Consider the following 22,298-nt stretch of genomic DNA (forward strand, 5'->3'; position numbering starts at 1 on the left):
TTAAATAATTTTCAAGTAGATATAATATTAACTAAATAATATTAACTAATTATCTAAAACGCATTGAGCTAGTACTTTAATACATATTCCCCTATAGATAAAATAAATTTTATTGCCATTTTCCCAGCCACTTTGGTACTTAAAAGAAATCTTTCCAATATCCAAGTATAACGAAAAGGAGTTCACTAAGGGTACTTTGAATGTTACCTTTAATCGAGCAAGAGTCTTTCGAGTTCGAATTTGAAAGCGAGAGAGAGAAAGAAAGAAGGAGAGGCGACATTCTTCTTCCTTCCTTCTTTCCTTCCTTCCTTCTTTACTTACAACTCAATCGTAGATGAGATTTATCATTCCCGTCCGCGACTACGACGATGCGGCTCGAAAAGAAATTCAGCATAAATTCTATCCAAGTTCTTTGCCTCGCAACCCAACGTCTTGAAGGCTCGACGGGAGACGAGAGAAAAGCGTAGCGCCCACACTAGCACCCAAAGGGGAATAAGACACGAATGCTCGTGCGTTTACCCATGAAGAGTATGTATGTATGTATGTATGTATGTATATATATGTGTATGTATGTAAGTATGTATATATATATAACATATACATTACGTATACGTAGAGGACGCGTACACGTAGGAGTGCGTGCATGAGTTCGATGCGAGATTTATGGCGTTCCTGTTGCGAGGAAAAAGCTGGAGAGAAGAAAAAGAAAAAAAAGTTAAAAGAAAGAAAAAAGAGAAAAAGAAGAAAGAGAAGAAGAAGAAGGGAGGAACAGCGAAGAGTGAATCTCGATTCGTTCTTAGGAAGGAAGGAAGGAAGGAAGGAAGGAAGGAAGAAAAGAAGATGAGCGTCACAGATGGAAAGCAAAGGGTGGTAAGAGAGGGATGAGAAAGAGAGAGAAAGAGAGAGAGAGATGGGAGGCGAATGTAGAAGGAAAAATCGTAGTGGGCCGGGATAGACTGAGAATATATTTATTAATTTGGCAACGATCCCGAATGTATAGCTGCTGGCCCCTTACGTTACTACGTTATGACGCGAACAAAGCGACTCCGCGATTTCTTTATAGGCAATTCCGAGGTCTGCATAGAGTGTTGTAAATATTACAACCTCTCCACCCTAGAATCGACCTCTTTCACCCCTTCGAAGGACCTTTTCCATCCATCTCTCTCTCTTTTTCTCTCTCTGGCTTTCTCTTTGCATCTATCTCTCTCTCTATCTCTCTTTTTAGAGTGTCTCGTTTAACCTCTTCTTTTTTCTTTTTCTTTTCTTCTTTCTTTTATTCATTCTTTCTTTTTTTATCTACTTCTCTCTTCCCTTCTTTCTCCTTCCCTCTCTCTCCCTCTCTCTCTTTCTTTCTCTTCTTCAAAGCGAATGTTCCGTCACCCTCTCGAATTCTCTCATCTATTCTTCCACCCATATCCACCCTCGAATCTTCATGGATATACCTATAAGTACGTACGTACGTCCGCTTCTCCTCCTTTCCTTCGACTTTTATGACCGCCTCAAGCAGCACGCCATCGCGACTTCCGGTCGGTCGGTCGCTCGCTTGCTCGTTTGCTCGCTCGCTCGTTCGCGTAGCTTTTTCGCCCGGAGAAACGACAAGAAGAACGGAGAAGGGGTTTGTTTGTTTTGGCTATTCGCGACACCACAAATGTTTCTTGGGAGACGTCTCTCTCTTTCTCTCTCTCTCTCTCTCTTTCTCTTTCTCTTTCTCTTTCTCTCTCTCTCTCTCTCTCTCTCTCTTTCTCTCTTTCTCTCTCCTTCTCTTTCTCTCTCCCAACAGCTTTTTTAAATTTAATCTAGATCTTCAAGAAATAATGATCGAATTGTTATCATTTCTTTGTTGAAACTATATGGGATCTACGTAAATAATTATTATTGATAATTCATGATATTTATAATCTACGATATTATTATCTATAAGATTATAATTTCCATATATATACATACATGCACACACCCACACGCACACGCGCACACACATACACACATACTTATATGTATGGAAATTTTTGATAGAAATATTTTTTAACAATTATCATTGGTGAATTCGTCGAAAAAATAAGCTCTCGTAAATAATACGAAGTATGAAAAGAAAATGCGATGTCATAAAAAAGGTTACATCGACTTGTTTATGGAAATATGAGAGAGAAAGAGAGAGAGAGAGAGAAAGATGTACTCTTTCTCTCTTTCTCTCTATCTATCTATCTCATTCTATTTTTATCCGGAAAAGAATAAGGAACATATGCGTTATCCTACTCCGTATCTAGTCTCTGTGTATCCCGGAGTATCGAAATTTACATATTAAGTGCACCGGCTCTCTTCGTCGTTTGTGGGTCAACGATTCAAAAACGTAAAACATAAATTAACTTTAGTTTCCTGGTCATGCGCAAACGAGTATATCTATGTAGCATAAATTTAATTCTCTAAGACAGATGCCCATATACAAAAGAGAAAAAAAAGAAAAATAAAAAAAGGAAAAAAGTAACGTTTATAAAAAGTTTGAACTGTTCGTCTGTGACGTCGTTTTTATATCAAATTGCTACCGTCTGTTAATTAATTTTAATTATTTAGATTATTAATCGATTATATCGTGCAAATAATAAAAGAGGTTTTATGTTATATTATACATTAATATACGATAGATATATTGTATCTACATGTGAATTATTTATATCTATATCCCGAAGCATGATCTCACAGTACGAGTCCAATAGATTAAAACGTTGCCCCTTTTCTCTACCATAGTTCTTGACGTATCACAATTCGGAATCGCCTATGTCATCCTTTTTCATTCCTCTTCTCCTTGGCTACAAGCTCCGTACGATTCTCTACTTCAGGATTATCTTGAACGACTACTTTTTCTTTTTTCTTTTTTGAGATACGCGATAGAGCAGAGTGATCCTTACGATTGCGCCGCTACCGTCAAATTTAATCCTGTAAATAATCTTCCCTCTCCAACCATACAACTACCCACCCGTTGAAATATATCATAATATTTTATAATATTAAAATCATATATATATATATATATATATATATATATATATATATATATAATATTATTATTATCGACGAGAATCTTACAGATAGTCGTAGCAAAATTCTAGAATTTCATTCGATGAAAATGCAGTAGATAGAGATACATTTTAATAATTCTCAAATCTCGAACGATTCGATTATTTCACTTTACCCTCGAGCCTTTTCTATTATTCCGAAACGGAACGATAACTTTGGCGTGCCCATTTATACGTTGTAGACCAAAGGATAGCGAAGATACCTTTCAATGTAGATTCACAAGCTATGATATACAAAGGTATCCATTTTTATTTCGATAATGCTTATGAAAATAGGAGATACATACTCAGCCTAAAGGTGAAAGAAAACATTTCAATGCGATTCGCATTTTCATGATCATAATCACCGAATTATGCATATCTAAATAGTTAGCTATATATCGAATAATTATGCGAGATACATTATGCCAATTTGAAAATTCGACGGTTTATTTTATCTAGATAAACGATGCAATAAGGGAAGCGTGTTATTCAACGATAAGAACAGTTAACTCGCGACACGTATAACATTATATTATACATACTTTGATTCAACCATGAAAGAGTGATCTTCAAACGACCGGGATAAAAAGAAAAAAGAGAGAAAAAAAGAAATTCTCGCCCACCCATTTCTTGCATGCAACGAGTCGAGCGCACTAAAGAATGCCATGGATAAGTGAGTGCCAGCTGCGAATCGTTTTGCGAGCCGTGGAAATCATGGACTGGGAGCACTTACGCCGTTGAAAACCAATTACTTTCCTTTAGCGATTGTCATTCTGCTTCTTTCTTTTTTTTTTCCTTTCTTTTTTTCTTCTTTCTTTATTTTTTTCTTTTTACTCGAAACTACAAACAAAAGACGAGACGACGAATAACAAAAGAATGATCTCGTTGCATTCGCAATTGTTTTTGAATAATCAAACCAATTTTTAAATTTATTAAATCAAGACACATAAATCAATTTTAGGCATTTTTTTTTCGCTCTTTTATCTCCGTCTTCTTTCCTTTCTTTCTTCTTTCTTTCTTCATTATTATATACTTATAATGAAATCGGAACTTTTTCCTTTTTTTATCAACGAATCAACGATGATTTTTATTTACAATCCGTATCCTTTGATACTTTGAAAATCTTATTAACTATTGTTCTTTCTAATCTGCATTGAATATTGAAATAAGTCTATCACAGGACCTATCGAACGATTTTACTACTACTCGCTTTTCAAAGCTTTGAAATATGTGTACCTCATTCGTGCAAGATAAGGTAAAAAGTCGTTTCAGCATAAATTCGTCGATTGTGCACGAATCAACAAACCATATTTTCTCTATCCATCACTCTACCCTATCCCTTCCCTCAACCAATTTATCCTTCCACTTACTCTAAATTTTAGCTATGAGAAAAAAACATCGAGCCGAAAAGTATTTATTGACATCAAACGAGGTGGAATATCGTTGGTGTAACGAAGTCACGCTTCAAAGTAACTCTTATATGGTCTTTTGACGAGGCTCTGTAAGAGAATGTCAACGAGGTATAAGGAAAGAAAGGAAACGAAATGAAGGAAGAAAGGAAGGAAGAAGGGAAGAGGGGAAGAAAAGAAGGAAGGAAGGAAGGAAGGAAGGAAGAGTTTTCATTGCAACGTGACACGATAGACCGGTCGAGCTCGTTAGATGAATGGGGCCGACACTGCTAGCGAGTGGTCGCCGGTCCTGTGTCAAGGGGGAGGAAGAGAGGAGGAAGAAGGTGGTAGTAGTGATCTGGATCAGAAAGGGTGGAAAGAGGAGGAAGAAGAGGAGGAGAAAGAGGAGAAGAGGGAGGAGGAGGAGAAAGAGGAGAAGAGGGGGGAGGAGGAGGAGGAGGAGGAGGAGGAGGAGGAGGAGGAGGAGGAGGAGGATGGTAGATGGGCAAGCGTGTGGATGCAACGAGGGTTGCAAGAGACTCGGAGAACGGGTGTCGGTGGTGGCCGTGTGGGTTGCTAGTTTGCATAAATTTAGGAAATACAGGGTAGAAAATCGATATCCGCATAGAGATTATAGATGGTGGTTGGTAGGCGCCGCGTAGCCGCAGCCTCCGTCGCGACGGCGTATGCGCTACATGTCTACTCTCTCTCTCTCTCTCTCTCTCTCTCTCTCTTTGCCCTTCCATGCCCCTTCTCGACAACACCCATCCTCTCTTATTCTACCATCCATCTCTCTTTCTCTCTCTCTCTCTCTCTCTCTCTCTCTCTCTCTCTCTCTCTCTCTTTCTATCTTTCTCTCTCGTTGCTACTCCCGCCGCCATCAGCGTCGCCGCCGCTGCCCGAAACGTACGTGTGTACTATCCTACTCGGATACTTCTTGCGGGTGTTGGTGCTGCATTCGAGCCATCCTCCTGGCGCCCACCCCTTCCCACGACCCCCTCGTCCGCACACTAGCGGTCCTCGTACACGTTTCGCGTCCTACAATCTCTCTCTCTATCTCTTCGTCTCTTTCTCTCTGTACCTCTTTCTCTTCGTCTCTCTCTCTCTCTCTCTCTCTCTCTCTCTCTCTCTTTCTCTTTGTCTCTTTTTCTCTCTCTACCTCTTCGTTTCTCTCTCTCTCTCTCTCTCTCTCTCTCTGTCTAGTTCTCGTCCACGTTACTATCTCCTTCTCACCGTCCGTTTCTCTCTTTCGTGTAGTGGAATTGAAGTAGTCGATATCGTCCTGCGGCCTGTCTCGAAATTAAGAGAAAACGGCCGACGAGTCGGACCTAGACCAAAACCCTTCTCTCCCTTCTACCTCATCCATCGTTTTCTCTCTCTCTCTCTCTCTCTCTTTTACTCGTCCGGTCCATGTCTAACACGCCACGTTGTGCTACGGCCTCTTCCTACTCCTTTTCATCCCTCGTGTCTCTCGTTTTCCAGTACGTAAGCACAGCTTACTTCTATACTTCTTCCTCGTCGCACTCACCAAATTTTCTGACTAACCAACCTCCCTCTCTCCTTCCTTCCTATCCTTTTTGTCGAAAAGGGAGATGCACTTTTCGCGACAACTCTGAAGCACGCAATTCGGTGCAGTGACATTGACGATGCTTCCTTGTTCCTTTTCTTCTTTAGTTTTCATTTCTTTCATCGGACACGTTTCACGTTTCTGTTCAATCGTATTTGTTTCTATAGGTATATGTTTTCTATAGGTGTGTGTATATACGCATAAATACACACATACACACACAGCTAAGTTTTGTACGGATCGTTTTACTGCTGTAACCTAATTTTTGTTTCTCGTCTAAATAAATAAATAAATTATTTAATATAAAACATATAATATTTATAAGTATATAATTATAATACTAGTAAGTATAGTTAAGTATTAGTAAACGTTAATCATGCTATAACATAATACTTCGCAAATATTGAATCATGGATATGAACTATTAATTATATTTGATGAAAAATATGAAAGAAAATGTAAAAGATATAAATTTATAAGTATTGTTTTTATTTAATTCTTTAAAGTATTAAATGGTCTAATAAAAAATAAAAAATTATATTTTGTAAAAATATCTTAAAAATTTTCAATTACATATTTTGTTATCGTACGTCCGACAGATTTCTTTTCTTAATCGTTTGAATTCATGAATGAAAATGTTGAAAATAAGGAGAATTTGTATTATTTAAAAGGAGAACATCGTGCCGACAGAGTTCACAGTCCATGCACTTTGTTCTTCAATACGATGCACACAACAAGATCAATGATGCATCGTAGCCGCACTTGCAATTCACGCACAAGCATTACTCTCGTGGTATCACTCGAGAGAATATCAATAAGTTCGGCGTTTTATATCTAAACTGCGAAAAACGTATCGGCTTCGTCGCTTTTTCTTCTTTTTCTTCTTTCTTTCTTTCTTTCTTCCTTTCTGTTTCCTTTCTTTTTCTTTCTTTTTCTTTCTTTTTTTTGTTGTTTTTTAACAAGAAAGCTACGTACGTGTACGGTGTAGACAAAGACGAGAAAGTCGAGTTACGGTTCGCGATGCAACGAGATTTTTAGGTCGACTCGAGCGAACGCGATTGCATGAATTCTAAAGTTCGACTTTGTCCCGCGCGCTCTTCATTTCGCTATTTTCTACTCTTCTCTATTATTATTATTATTATTATTATTATTATTATTATTATTATTATTATTATTATTATTATTATTATTATTTGTAATTATTATTATTATTGTTGTTATTCTCATTTATTTATTTTTATATTTTATTTTAGTTATACACATGTACAATTTATTGTTTTCAATTTATGTAATAACAAGGAAAATAAAATTAATGTCTTTTAATTTATAGATCGTTGTTTTATAACTATAATAATTGAATGCTAATAAAAATGATAATTATATTTATTAAATGATATTCAGATCAATCGAAAAGTACGTTTTCCAATTTATTTCAGTCTTGTAGCGCTTAAAAAAAAAAGAAAAAGTAAAGAAAAAAGAAAAACGATTATACTAATATAGAACATATAATTTATAGATGATACATATAGAGCAAACGTTAACGTTTATGTCTAAAGTATCAATAAATTATAGTAAGATAAAAAGTGAAATAAAAATTAAAAACTGACTCATATGAATTCAATTCGTTTCGTGGTATTGCACAACGCATATTAAAACTTTCGTAATAGAGAACTTTGTGAATATCAACAAATTGTGGAAAGTATATAGTATATCTATTGCTTTCTGTTGCATCACATTTAATAAAATAAACGAATATATTGTGCGTATGCGTATAACACAACCACTCCCACTCACTCACTCAATAACACATATATACAAACACCTATTCATCCGCGCGCGTACGTGCACATACATACACAAACACACATAGAGATACACATACACACAGAAATATAATTTAATCTTACTATCATTTACGACATACGTAGAAATTTTCGTTGTTCGTGGATGAGCTCGTTACCGACGTTAGTTTGCATATATGGCGCGATGCTCGCAAGAATTATGGTCACTGACCTTCCTTCTTCGTTCATAATTTCAAAAGGCCTCCGGATAATGGGAGAGCGGCGCTCGGTCGAAGACTCCGTAGGGCTTCGTGCGTCGCAGATTAAACGTGGTTCATGTAAAATTCAAACGTAACTCCGATATGTGCGCGAAAGTTCGAGTTATTAACTTCCGCGGAGAATGCATGAGATTGGTCGACAGGTTTAAATGATGAATTTCAAACTTAATAATTGCGTTCTAATAAAATTCATTTTTTATATTAAAAAAAAAAAAAAAATACAATAAATGATAATAATAACAACAATTTTTTTAACGAACGAAACATACATTACAATTTGTTATTTAATTTTCATATGTATATATATTTAATTCTCTACAATGTCATTTAATTTTTTAATCACAAACACATACATATATCTATATTTATATATTTATCTTTTGTTTTATCTACCTTATATTTCGTATCTTTTATTTTATTTTATCGGTATAAAATTAAATTCATATCCAAAGTTTTTAATAGTTCCATATATTAGAACAAATTAAAACTCTTTCATGCTAGTACAATTATATACTATATACAAGTATACATTTATATTATTATTTATTATTTATATTTAGTATAATATAATTATATAATATAATAATATAATAAATTATATATACATATATATATATATATATATATATATATAGAGAGAGAGAGAGAGAGAGAGAGAGAGAAATACAACGATCGACTACAAGGGGGAGATTTAACGAATAGTATAATTCCATTAACGAAAAAATTCCGAATAAGCGTCCTAACACGCTTACATTGGGTAGCTAAACGTATAGTACACAGATATATCGGCCGGCTCGTCGTGACTCGACGAAAGTGGAAACGGTTTCAGGGTTAAAAGCCCTGCAGTATCTCGTAATCGGATTGTAAGCCGGCATAGGAGGATGCGGAAAAGTGTCCGTCGTCGTCCGATCAATTACCTCTAAGAGCGGACGTCTTATTGGTCGACCGATATATATATATATATATATATATATATATATATATATATATATATATATATATATAGATAGGGAAAAGAATAGAAAAACACGCCAGTATTCTCGCGCGCTGTGTAATGAAGAAAAAGAAAAAGAAAAAAAGTAGAAAGATAAATAAAGAAAGAAAAAAAGCAAGGGGACGGGAGAGAAGGAAGAGGAGGATGAGAACGACAACGAAGAGGTAGGGGTGATGATCTCCAGTATGTTCTTTACCTCAGCGTAGTACGATCACCACTCACGATATATCGATTCTAAACTACGAATCCTTTCATAAACATATGTAGATCCATCCATCCGTTCGTTCGTTCGTTCAGCTCGTTCGTACAGTTCAGCTTGTTCGTTCACTAAATACCGCAGCATCGCGGAATTAAAATATTGATCGAACGCCGTCGCGAGGGAGAATACGAATTGCGGTGGAGAGAAGAGAAACTCGATGGGTCCGCTAGCAGACGAGCGAACGAATACAGAGAAAGAGAGAGAGGAAGAGAGAGAGAAAAAAGTGATTGCGGTCCGGCCGAAAACGCGAATGTCAGTGACTCCGTGAACGAACCTCGACGAACTTCCATCGAAATGCTCGAGGGACTTTGAGAGAGGAAAAGAAAGAGAGAGAGAGAGAGAGGCTTTACCTCTTTCGAAAGCTTTACCTCGCGCTTTAGGAATCTTCGAAACGAGCCATCCATCTCTTTTCTCCCACATCCCACAACTATTCTTAAGCACCCATAGCCTCCCACGTGATAGACTAATTAAGCAGAATCGCTTAGATAAAAGCGTCGAACGAGGTGCAGTGAAGAACGTTCAATTAGAGAAGCGTGCCAGCGAGGTTGGTGTTCCTTTTCAAAAGGAAACTTCCTACTCGTTGTCTTTGAAGCTTTTCATTAAACGTCTTCGATGTTTATCCCTTTCTCTCTCACTTTCTTTCTTTCTCTTTCTCTCTCTCTCACTCTCTTTCTTTCTCTCTCTCTCTCTCTCTCTCTCTTTCTCTTTCTTTCTTTCTCTCTCCTTCTCTCTCTCTAGAATTATATCTTTCAAGAATAAATCGAACCCATTTTTTTACTATACCTTATATTATCTACGAGATAAACTTTAAGTTCGTCTAATAATTTTTGATTTCTAATGTTCGTCAAATTCTTTCCTTATCTCTTCAACTACCTTCTTCTTTATTATACAACCCCATTCATTTACAATCATAACATTTTTCGTTTTTCTCACATTTAAAATCTTTTGGCTCGAAAATCGATCAACATCGTCATCTTCTTCAAAAAGTTTCATTTATTTTCCTTTCGAATTCTAAATGTCATCTCATTCGCATTAACGATGTATTTGTCAGTCTCTCTCTTTCTTTCTCTCTCTCTCCCTCTCTTCCTTTTCTTCTTTCTCTCTAACAGTATATAAAGACGATCTCTATAGATAACAAACGATAAGGTCGTTTAAGAATGAGAAAGAAAAAGAGAAAAATAAAAGAGAGAGCGAGAGAGAGAGAGAGAGAGAGAGCTAACGAGTTTGAGAGGCCTAGCACGATGGCACGTCACGAGGTCACCCGCCGCCAAAAATAACTTCAAACCTGATTATTTTTATTCTTAAGCGCGATATTAGCGAGCTTGCTACGTGCTCGTTTAGCGTTAGAGTTTTGTAAAGGATGAACGAGCGTTCTCGTAATCGTTAGAAAAAAAAAGAAATCTTTTCAATTTACTTATTTAAGTGGAAATGATTATGTCGAACGAAGAATCGTAGTAAGCTACTTCCAAGCTACTAATCTTTTTACTCGGAAATTTCTCTATTTTTTCTTCTTTTTCTGTCTTTTTATTTTTTGTTTATTTTCATCTATGCAACTCGAAAAAAATGTAATATGAAGATGTATTTGAAGTTAATTCACTCACCTGAAGTTCCTCCTTACACTGACGTTCCTCTTCAAGACTCATCCGTTTCTCGTGTTTCTTATAGTAACGCCTCTTGGCGGCTTGTAGATTAAACCACGTGTACGAGAAAGACTTCACGAATGGTAGGAGGGCCTCAATGAATGGATGGAACTCATCCTGCAAACACAGACAAACGCGTATCATTAATTTCGACATTAAATTTTTGAAGAAAAAACGTCTTCGACGTTAGAGGAAAATGTATTTCTTTCACTTACATGCAATTTAAACAAGATTTTACTCAAATTCTAATCTTTCATTTACAACTATCAAGCTTAATCTTATTAACGATTTGCGAGCATTAGTATGAACAATTGTCTTGCAAATTAGTGTTCGATTAAAAAATTATTGATAAGGAGTCGCTAAAGAATGTGTGTATGTGTGTATATGTATGTCTAATTTAGATAGAAAAAAGAAAAGAAGAGAATAACTTGTTTTGATTTACTATAGCACGTTTCATTATAAGAATGATTTAAAAGTAAATTTTTTGTTTAAATTAATTTTTACTTTAGAAAATCTGGCGTACATAAATGTGTATATATAAATGTGAAATTAGAAATATTGAATGAAACAAGATGTTTTTTTATACCTTTCCACAATTACATATCATATGTGTATATATATATATATATATTATCCTTATATACATAATATATATTATTATATATATTATATTATTTATATATATAATAATATATATATAAACGATGTATAAAATAACACGATGTATTATAAGAGGAAGAAACTTGAGCGAAAGTGAAAGATTATACCTAATTCGAGTTCCATCGCGAAATTCGAATTTCCCGCGCAGCGTTATCGATAGGGCTCCATAGCGTTCAAATATGTAAGCTTTTAAAAAATCGTGCAGCAAGTGTAACGAGATAATTCAGAAAAGATGAATGAATGGAGAAAGTTAAAAACGAAACCAGTTAAAAAAAAAGATTAAGACGAAACTGATGCACAAAAAAAATTAAGAAAAGAATAAGGGTAAAGCGAAAGAATAAAATGACGAAAATAAATATAACGGATGAATAAAAAGAGATAAATAAACAGACGAAGAGAGAGACAAATGATGATGGAAGAGATTGAAAAAGAGATAAAAAAAGAAAAGACGAAGAAGGTACAGGAAAGGAAAGAAAGAAAAATAAAGATAAAATAAGAAATTGCAAGAGAAAAGAAGAAAAGTGAAGCAACGACACCAACCATCGAGTATTCGCAAGCACCGCGACTGTTGTGGCACACTACCGTCTGTCTGTCCCTCCGCTCGATCGGTTGTCAGAAGCACCGATTCTCGTAGTACCCGTGACGATACTCTTCCTCGCGATACTCCTCCGCCACCCTTTCGCAGATCGATCGTGGCCTCATCTGCACGCGCGAGCGTCGCACACTCGCGGCCGGAATAACGTGAGTTCCGTCTTTTTTTTCGTCGACACGACGTCGTCGACGGACGATGAACGAACGAACGAACGAAAGATCGAAAAATCGAAAGATCGAATACGAATTTGTTATATTATTTAGAGATATTATGTGTGATAGAGACACCAAAACGCGCGATTAAGAAATAAAACAAAACAAAATAATAATAATAATAATAATAATAATAATAATAATAATAATAATAATAATAATAATAATAATAATAATAATAATAATAATAATAATAACAAAAATAATATAATATAAAACAGCACACACAATTACTTTTATAAACGTATATGTGTGTGTTCGTGTATATATTTATATACGAATCAATTCGATATCGATTTTTCTTGATCTCTCGATTCCTAATAACGTCGTTATCCTCCTCGAGTCCTCCTTTTGGTAGACGACAGCAACGAAATCAATGACATTTCCAATGATATGTATCTAAGTACATATGTCGACGGATGAGTAATATTTTTTAGACGATTCCTCGATATCTTCTACAAACCCAAAAGAGAATTGTTTTGTCTATTGTTCACGTTGCTTTGTCACCAGTTAAACGACAGCATGCTCGTACGATCGAGCCTTTAAGAAGCTCGAGTCGAGAGCAAAGCGATGTGTACACGCGTGCGGGATCTTCTTTCTCTCTTTCTTTCTTTCTCTCTCTCTCTCTCTCTCTCTCTCTCTCTTTCTCTCTTTTCCGTTATTCGTCGATGTACACTCACACGAGGAAGAAAGAGAGAGAGAAAGAGATAGAACGAGAGTGACTATATACGAAGTCGTTATTTTCAGACAGCAACGAAAATCAAGAACATTAAGGAACATTCGTAACGACGATGCGACGTCATTAAACAAATTCTTTTAAATTACCGAAAACTCAATCCTATTACTTTCTTTCTTTATCGTACTTCTCACGAAACTTCAGTTTGCACGAATTATTCCGATCGTGATAAAATCATTGACCTTCAATAAAATCGAAATTTATAAGTACAATTGACGTGACAAAAAGAAATGATCTTTTTGTCGGTGAGATGAAAAATATTGGAAAATAAGAAAGAAAAAGAAGGAGAAAAAACAGGAGTAGTAAAGAAATAAAGAAAATCCGGGTGTTGCGTTGGGCACCGAATTACACCGAGTCCGAAGGTCACTCGCGCTCTCGATGATCCTCTTCTGTCTTCCCTCTCTCTCTTTCTCTCTCTCTCTCTTTTTCTTCTCTTACATTAGCCTATCACTTCGCACCGCACGCGCGCATTAAGATTTCCACGAGAGAGAGAGAGAGAGAGAGAGGGAGAGAGAGAGAAAAAGATAGTAGCAGAGGTTCAAAAACGATTTCGTGCCACGAATTTCGTCGACGTTCTCTCTCTCTCTCTCTCTCTCTCCCTCTCCCTCTCCCTCTTTCTCAATCTTTTTTAGATCGCTCGGTGAGTCGACAAAGTGGACGATTAACCCCGTTCTTCTTATGCACCTGTGTAACACGTAAATATCGATCGATCGATTCAAATTCTATGTACATACGCACATATATATATATATATATATATATATATATATATATATATGTATATATACGAGAGAGAGAAAGGGGAATAAAGAAGCGAATAAGAAAGAAAGAGAAAAAGAACGAAAGGAAAAAAGAAAACGTACCACCCGCACGAATCGAAATGATACTGCGAGACGACGCGTTTACGAAAATACGAGGACGGAGCGCGAGTACGACGTCGGTCGTCGCGACGACACTGAGACGCCGGCCGTCGAGACGCGCGTATCTGCTGGTGGACGCGCGCGGGACGCGCCGGAGGCACCGCGCGCGCCGGCCAGGTACGGCACCCCAAACGTTTATTAATAGACTCTGTCCTAGCTTACTAGATTTGCCCTCGAACCGACGCGTTTCTCGCCTCCCTCTTGAGTTCTCGTTCCCCACCATACTCTACCCTCCTTTCCCATCCCACCATCCTTCATCTCCCTCCTCCCCATCATCCTTCTCCACCTCTTCCTCTTCAGTCTCTCTTATACTCTCTCACTCTCTCTTTTTCTCTTATTCCTATTCATTATTTCTATTGCATTTAGTTATGTTATTCTTTTTCTTTCTTTCCTTCTTCCTTTTTTTCTATTCCGAAAATTTATATATATATATATATATATTATATTTATATTTTACGTATATATATATATATATATATATATATATATATGTGTCTAGAATATTAGTCTCTTGTAATACCTTTCAGTATGTTTTCTACGAAAGATATGGATATAATAGAGCATGTTGAAAGAAAAAAAAATAAGTATTTCGCAAATAATTATATCGAATAAATGAATCAGATATGTATGTATGTGTGTATGTATATATGTGTACTTGAGAAAGAAAAATAAAATAAGTCTTATAATTTAATTTAGACAAGAGTGTATAGATGTTATATCCATATTGCGAGAAAATGTGATATTGTAAATGTAAAAACTGAAGAAATTTTTTACACTTATATTTATTTGATAAGTATTTTTATTAATTAATGATAAGAAATCAGTAAAATAAATGATATTAATATTTTAGTCAGTATAAATAATTAAATGTCAATGTTGCATTTGGGTTGCGTACTGATATTTTACTATAAATACTGACCATTTATTTAAAATATTGATTAAATGTTTAAAAAAACTGATCCAATAAATAGGAGTGAATTTTTTAGATTAAAATAAATTGAATATTCCTTATAAGTATTTTGCATATGTACGTATGTAATCTTATATAAATGTTCTAATAAAATTGTATTATGTTATTGTATTATATTATTAAAAAGTTTTAAATAAATATTGTATTGATCATTATCTTGAAATTATACTTATTATTTATTATTATTATTTAGATATTATTTATTATAATCATTTAGATTTATTTTAATATTAATTTTGACCGATGCATATTATCTATAATCATTTTAATGTAATACCTACGTTAATGTTAGTGTACATATTTTATGCATAAATACGTAACAATTTTGTAATACTAATCGATCTCGAGAAATTCTTCAATCTACGTGTTATGCCAACATAATTACTGTAGTTTTTGATTTCGACACTGTTTGATATTCTTTGAGGGACTCGTTCCAGAACAAATAAACTCGCGTCGTGTATTCTAACTCTCCCTTTAATTCATTTTCTTTCTCTCTCATTCAGCTCTCTCTCTCTCTTTCTCTCTCTCTCTCTCTATCTCTCCTTCGAACGGTTAGGATCATTTCAACTTTCATTGAACCTCAATCAACATTAATCGAATAAATATTTGAACGGACGTAAAATTATTACTATTACGCGGTTACATCTTAATAAAAATATTTTCAGCTTCATGTTGTTTCAAATATACGAAATGTGAATCTTATAATTTTATTAACCCTTAAAAACTAGCAGAGAAAACAAAGATCACATTAATGGATGAAATTTCACCTCAATACGTATATTACTTTTTATGAAGAAGCAAAATCGATATAATTAAAAAAGGTCTCTTTTATTATTCAATATTAGGTGAAAATTATAAAGAAAATTATAGAGATTATAATTACGATAAATAAATGTATTAAATTGTATGAATTTCATTATACAGGGTAGCCACTGAAAGATATGTATTTGTAAAAGTTATTTTTGTTTGATATCATTCAGTTTTTCAATGGTCATCATATATACTTTTCATCTTTTTGGAATAAAGCTTCTTCAATTGCACGATAAATCTCTAAGGGTTTAAATTTTTGTTCTTTCTCATAATCAACATTCCTCTCTTAATTATAAATAAATAAATAAATAAATAAGTAAAATGGATCACCGTGCGGAAAAAGAAGAAAACTAATTTTTTTGCGACTTGACATTCGTCTTCGAGCAATCACGTTCGACGAGGTGATCGTCTCTTAACGAGAAAATCCCAAAGGTTAAGACACTATAGAGTGGAAACGATTTAGAATGACACCGAAGGAGGTATAGAGAAAAGCTTACAAGGAAATTCATTCTCGACACGTTCGAATTCCCACCATAGAGGATTTACTCATTTCTCTTACTATGTACTATTACGAGCTAACAATTTTGAAATTTTTACGTTAGGAAAGAATTAAAAAAAGAAAGAAAAAGAAATAAGTACGATAGGCAATATGAAGAACAGCACGTAATGATCGATCGATAATAGACCTATCCTAAGTTTAACTAACGCTAACGACGAAGGACGAGTGATTTTCTTCCGATTGAGAACGTAAAGAAAGAAGAAAGAAAGGAAAAAAGAAAGAAATGATAGAGATAGAGATAGATAGATAGATAGATAGATAGATAGATAGATAGATAGATATAGAGAAAAAGAGAGAGAGAAAGAAAGAGAAAGAGAGAGAAAGAGAGAGAAAGAAGGAAAGAAAGAAAGAGAGGCAAAAGGGGGCCAAGAAAAAAGAAGGACAAGAAAAACCATTCGCATTGTTACTATCAAACAAAGCGTCTCACGGCGCCACGGTACTCTCTCTTTCTCTCTCATTCTCAGACTATATTAAAAAGCAACGTAAAAAAAGACAATGTAGGTACTTTTGCTGGATAGTCTACTCCTCGGCCCTTTCCTTCCATGCAATGACACGTCTCCTTCAATCTAGAGAATTACTACGATAGAACGTCACGCTTTCGTGAAATAATAGCTTCGAATATTCTTGCATTTAAAGAGAGAGAGAGAGAGAGAGAGAGAGAGAGAGAGAGAGAGAGAAGGAGAGAAAGAGATAAAGATAGAGTACGAAAACGAAAGAAAGAAAGAGAAAGAAAGAAAACTCTTTCGAGTAAAAATAATCCGTAGAGAATTCGCGAGATAGCCAATGAGAGAGAGAGAGTAAGAGAGAAAGAGAGAAAGTGTGTGTGTGTGTGTGAGAGAGAGAGAGAGAGAGTGGAGGACGTGTTTGTTTCGTCTAGTCTCGAATAGTTCTTGGAGCCGGACATGGTCCAACGAAGTCAAAGAAATGGATGACACGTGGAACGAAGAGTAAGACGTTTGCTTTCGAGCGAAAGAAGAAACTAAGACGAAGAAGAGGATGAGGAGGAGAAGAAGACAAAAGATAGAAGAAGACGGAAAAAGACGGAAGAAGACAGAAGACAGAGGAAGAAGATGAAGAAGAAGAAGAAAAAGTAAAAGAGATGGAGCTGCCGGAGAAGGATGAAAGAAAGAAAAAGAAAGAAAAAGATAGAAAAAAAGAAAGAAAGAAAGATGGTAGGCGACCACGCGGCTGCTGCTACTGAAGTCGATCGATAGCCAAACTCCTCTTCGTCTGGCGGGACATAACATAGACACGAAGCGTACGAGCTGAGCATAGACGCGGAAGAACGTGGACTATGCATGCTTATAAAGGTAAAGAGAGAGAGAGAGAGAGAGAGAGAGAGAGAGAGAGAGAGAGAGAGAGAGAGAGAGAGAGAGAGAGAGAGAGAAGAAGAATACATTGCGATCCAACGAACGACCTTCTTCTTATCAGTACTCTTCTCGAGAGATGTACTCCGTATGTCTTACCGTCCCTCTCCCTCCTACCCCTATCTTCTCCTACACTCTACTGTCCTCTTTGCCGTCGCCTCTTCTCGTTACGTTCGATTTTTGTATCCTACGAAACATACTTTCGACCTTGGCTCGATGACTTATTAAATATCGATATCTTTTTTTTTTTAACAAAACCAAAAAGAGGATGAAATAAAAATGAAGGGAGAGAAGAAATGAATATGTGTGTGTGTGTGTGTGTGAGTGAATAATAAATTAAATTCAAAAACAGAAATAATGAATTAAGAATACTTCCAATGTAATTAATATTTCAATCATTTTCAACCCATCAACTTCACGTCCAACACGTAAAGCGTTCCGTCCAAGCGATCAGACCAGAAATAATTACGTTCCACGTTCTCGAACCTCGGCAAACCCCCTCCCCCTCTCCTCAAAAACTTCAAAATACGCATCACCCCAAAAATAAATGTCCCGTACGAGACGCTAACGACCGTTCTAAGTTTGCCGAAAGACGAGAAAGCAAATATTATCGGTTGTATGACATACATACGTTATCCTCTCTTACCGTCTTTCAAAAATTTCGTATTGTCGATACCATTTTCGAATTAAGCTTTGAAATTATTTTGCGTACATGTAGAATATTTATGTGTGTTATTATTTCGCGCAGTTTTTAAGCTCTATTCTTACAGCTTTTCGTGATCATCTTTTATATCGCGGGAAACAGCTGACGGGTTTGTCAGAACCTCGAGCTACTTCGATCGAAAGACGACGACCGCCACACGAAACGATCGAACGTTTTCTCTAACGTCTACCAACTTATGTTTCCATTTATATATAATAGTATATAGATAAGTTACGTGTTTATTCAATGTGCCGTGAATTACATAAAAAATATATTATGATTACGAGGTTATTATTATGTTGAATGGATATATATATATATATATATATATATATATATATACACATATATAACACTTATGATTTTATTATAATTTATATTGTAATTTATATTGAAACATTATTAGCTTCATTAATTCATAGCAATATTTTTAATGAAACAATTTGTATTCTCTAAAACGTTTCATAAATTTGTAGAATGACAAATGATATATATCAGGTCTTATTGAAACGAATATCAAATGAAATGAATGAGCTCACGATCGTCTACTCGTTTAAAAAATGATCGATATTCGCACATTTAAGTTTCATAATGAAAACGATTCGAAGCTAGTGAAAATCCTGAATACTTTAAACGTAATACGATAACAAGGATGATTACGTAATGTCCCGATTGGTTGCGGCAGAGATGCGCACTTTCGAGAATTACATTTTCAGCTTCTTTACCGTCTCTAAAATGAACGAATGAAAGGGAAGTGATCAAGCCCAACAAAATAATGACAATAACGTAAACAACAAAAACAACGACGACAACAAAATCAAGAAAAAAAAATTTAATCTAGAAATATTAGAAATTATAACGCGAAAAGTCCATTTTTAAAAACAAATCTAAAATATATAGACATATATACTTATAATACATATAAACTCCAATTAAAATTTTTTAACTAACGTCTGACGATTCTTTATAATGTCGGACAAAATCCATTTGTCAAGATATCGATATAATACAGGTCAGAATCGTTAGACAAGTATGAGAGCACGAGGATCGACGATTGTCGAGCGAGACGTTAGATAGTAGCGCGACACGCGCTCGTGGTTTACACGTGTTCGTGACGACGTAGGCCGCATTAGGGAATAATCATTGATACGAATCGTTACGAGATTGCAGCAAATGTTTAAATGTTCTAATTCGTCAAAATAATAAAAAAATAATAATAAATATAATAATAATAATAATAATAATAATAATAATAATAATAATAATAATAACAAACGTAATAGATATATAGGAACGTTGAAGCGAGATATGAGATAAGAGAATGCGTCAAAGGAGAAGGATAAATAAAAGAAAAACGGATAAAAGGTAAAAAAAAAACAAAAAAGAACTGGAAACAAACGAAACAAAATAATTAAACGGAATATGCACCTGTCCTACGGAAGGGGCCTGCAGGTAAGTCGAGACATCCGGTTCCACCATGCAGCTCCTCAGGGTATCCGGGATGAACATGAGTAGGTGGGACGACGGTGGCGGTCCAGGGTGAAGCCGGTTAACAGCTTCTGGTTGAAGGAAGTCAGCAAGGATAGTGGATTCCTGCTGACGGCGCTCGTAATAGTGTTCGGCGAGTAGCGTCGTGGCCGTCGCGACGCCGCGGCGAAAGCCGCCGCGTGGACGCGGACCGCGAACGCGGAACGCGACGACTGACAGAAGCGGGCTACGCGAGGACGGTAGCGGGAAAACGGTGTGAAAAACGAACGGCGACGACACTACGAGTTGTATTTTTTGACGACGATCGACAAAGTGTTGTCCTGTTCAAGATCAAGAAGAATAGAAAGACACCAAGAGAGCTAACGATTTCACGACGACGTCTCCTTCTCGTCGTTGTCCTCTTCTTCTTCTTCTTTTTCTCCTTCTCGTCCTTCTCCAGCACCTTCAACTCTTTCTCCTTCTTTTCCTCTTCCTCTTCTTCTTCTTTCTCACAATTAACGACAACGACGATGATCCTCTTGTCTCTTAGAACGATTAGATCTGACGACTGTAATAATCTCTTGGTGAACGCACCGTCGTTTACGTTGTTGTTATTGTTTTTACCGTTGTTCCGTTTATTATTCTTCTCGTCGACGTTCTCGTTTTTATTCTGATAGGTGACAACAGTCTCGTCTAGGGTGATGCTGCGTTCCTCGTTGTTATCCTCGTCCTCGTCGTTGCTGAACCGTCGGTTGTCGGGTGGTGGTGGGACACCGCACCCAGGCACACGCATCCTATCTAACGCGAGCCACAACTCCTAACTCTCGACTTAGGCCCTCTCTCTGTTTTCTCGTGCCGCACGCAAGACTCTTTCTCCCTTTCTCTTTCTCTTTCTCCGTTCGTCTCTCTATCTCTGTCTATCTATCTCTCTCTCTCTCTTTCTCTATTTCTCCCACTTCACCCCCTCCTCACTCCCACTACCCTTCTCCTCCGACAAGTAACCCTTACGTGCGCGAATCTCTGTCTCTTTCTTTCTCTCTCTCTGGTTCCCTCCCACCCTTTCTCCTTCCCTCCCTAGCCAGCCCTTTCTCTCCTTCTCTCTCTTTCTGCCACTCTCTCCCCCTCTCTCTCTCCTTGTACTCTCGACTAGCCTCTGCCTCGACGGCAGCGACGATGACGACTCTTCTTCTTCCTCTCAGCTCCTTTTCGCTTCCCGTTCCCGATCGGGAGACGCCAGGTCCCAGACTACGCCGACTCCGAGCCACGGCCGCTGCGTCGGCGTCGGCGTAAAAAGCACACAGCGTCGCGCAAGCTCGACGCTGCCGCCGCCGTCACCATCACCACCACCACCACCACCACCACCACCACCACCACCACCACCACCACCACCACCACCACCACCACCACGACCACCGTCGTGGTCGTTGCGTCGTCGCCGTTGTTATCGTTGTCGTTGTCGTCGATGAACGAGAGAGAAAGAAAGTAGAGATTATCGAAGGGATGAAGAAGAAAAAAATACGTATATGTATATATGTGTACGTGTGATAAAAGAGGAAGAGAGAAAGAGAGAGAAAAAGAGAGAGAGACGATATCGGTCGCACGAAAAGCTTCTCTACGCTAATCGTTTGCAAGAATTCTTCTCTCTTGTTTTATCCTCATGTGCTCTCTCTTTCTCTCTTTTTCACCGATACCAGCCAACGTGACTCTGCTCACTATTCCTCCGTGTATTTTTGGGCTTTTGGATGCAGCATCGTTAAGAATTAGATTCGAGTCGACTTCGAAAGGATCAGACATTTAAAATGAATGATTTAGGAACAACGATTCGATTCGAAATTGTCATTTTATATCTGTTTCATTATATATATATATATATATATATATATATATATATATATATATATATATATGTTTTTCTTTCTCTTTATTTCTTTATGATTTTTTTTCTTTTTTAATTTTGTTACTATGCATATTCGATCCTCACGAAGGAGAATTATTTTTTCCAGTTGTTTAATTACGATTTCGCTGTTAATCATTGGAATTCGAGTTAGTCGTTATAAAGCGTTCGCGTTTTCCTATGAGTCCATCTATAAATACGTATATGTATATATTTATTTATTTATTTGTGCAATGTCCACAAGTTTTGCATTTAACAAATTTTGTATATCTAACGCGGGAAACGTTCGTCAAAATTTATTTCGATAAAATAAAATTTATGAAACTCTAATTCTGTATATATATATATATATATATATATATATATATATATATATATATATAGAAGCTTTTACAAATCTTACGATAACTCCGTCTTTTTCGTTATTTTTTCGATCTCACGTCAG

The 22,298-nt window shown here is 36.3% G+C and overlaps 1 protein-coding gene across 14 annotated transcripts in view; it reads right to left on the reverse strand.

The window, feature by feature from the left end:
• Positions 1–22,298, reverse strand: part of LOC124427160 (nuclear factor 1 X-type) — a 63,544-nt gene that overhangs the window by 40,402 nt on the left and 844 nt on the right. For 5 of the 14 annotated variants that reach the window (XM_046969756.1, XM_046969755.1, XM_046969745.1 and 2 more), the window contains exons 1-2: positions 19,921–20,052; positions 10,925–11,080 (exon numbers count right to left, since the gene is read on the reverse strand). In XM_046969756.1, the coding sequence (XP_046825712.1) occupies positions 10,925–11,080; positions 19,921–20,001 (237 nt within the window). In that variant the 5' untranslated portion in view covers positions 20,002–20,052. The other 9 variants (XM_046969747.1, XM_046969750.1, XM_046969746.1 and 6 more) reach the window with 9 other exon arrangements.

The sequence above is a fragment of the Vespa crabro genome, chromosome 9 (assembly GCF_910589235.1).
Source record: "Vespa crabro chromosome 9, iyVesCrab1.2, whole genome shotgun sequence".
In the NCBI taxonomy this organism is placed as follows: domain Eukaryota; kingdom Metazoa; phylum Arthropoda; class Insecta; order Hymenoptera; family Vespidae; genus Vespa; species Vespa crabro.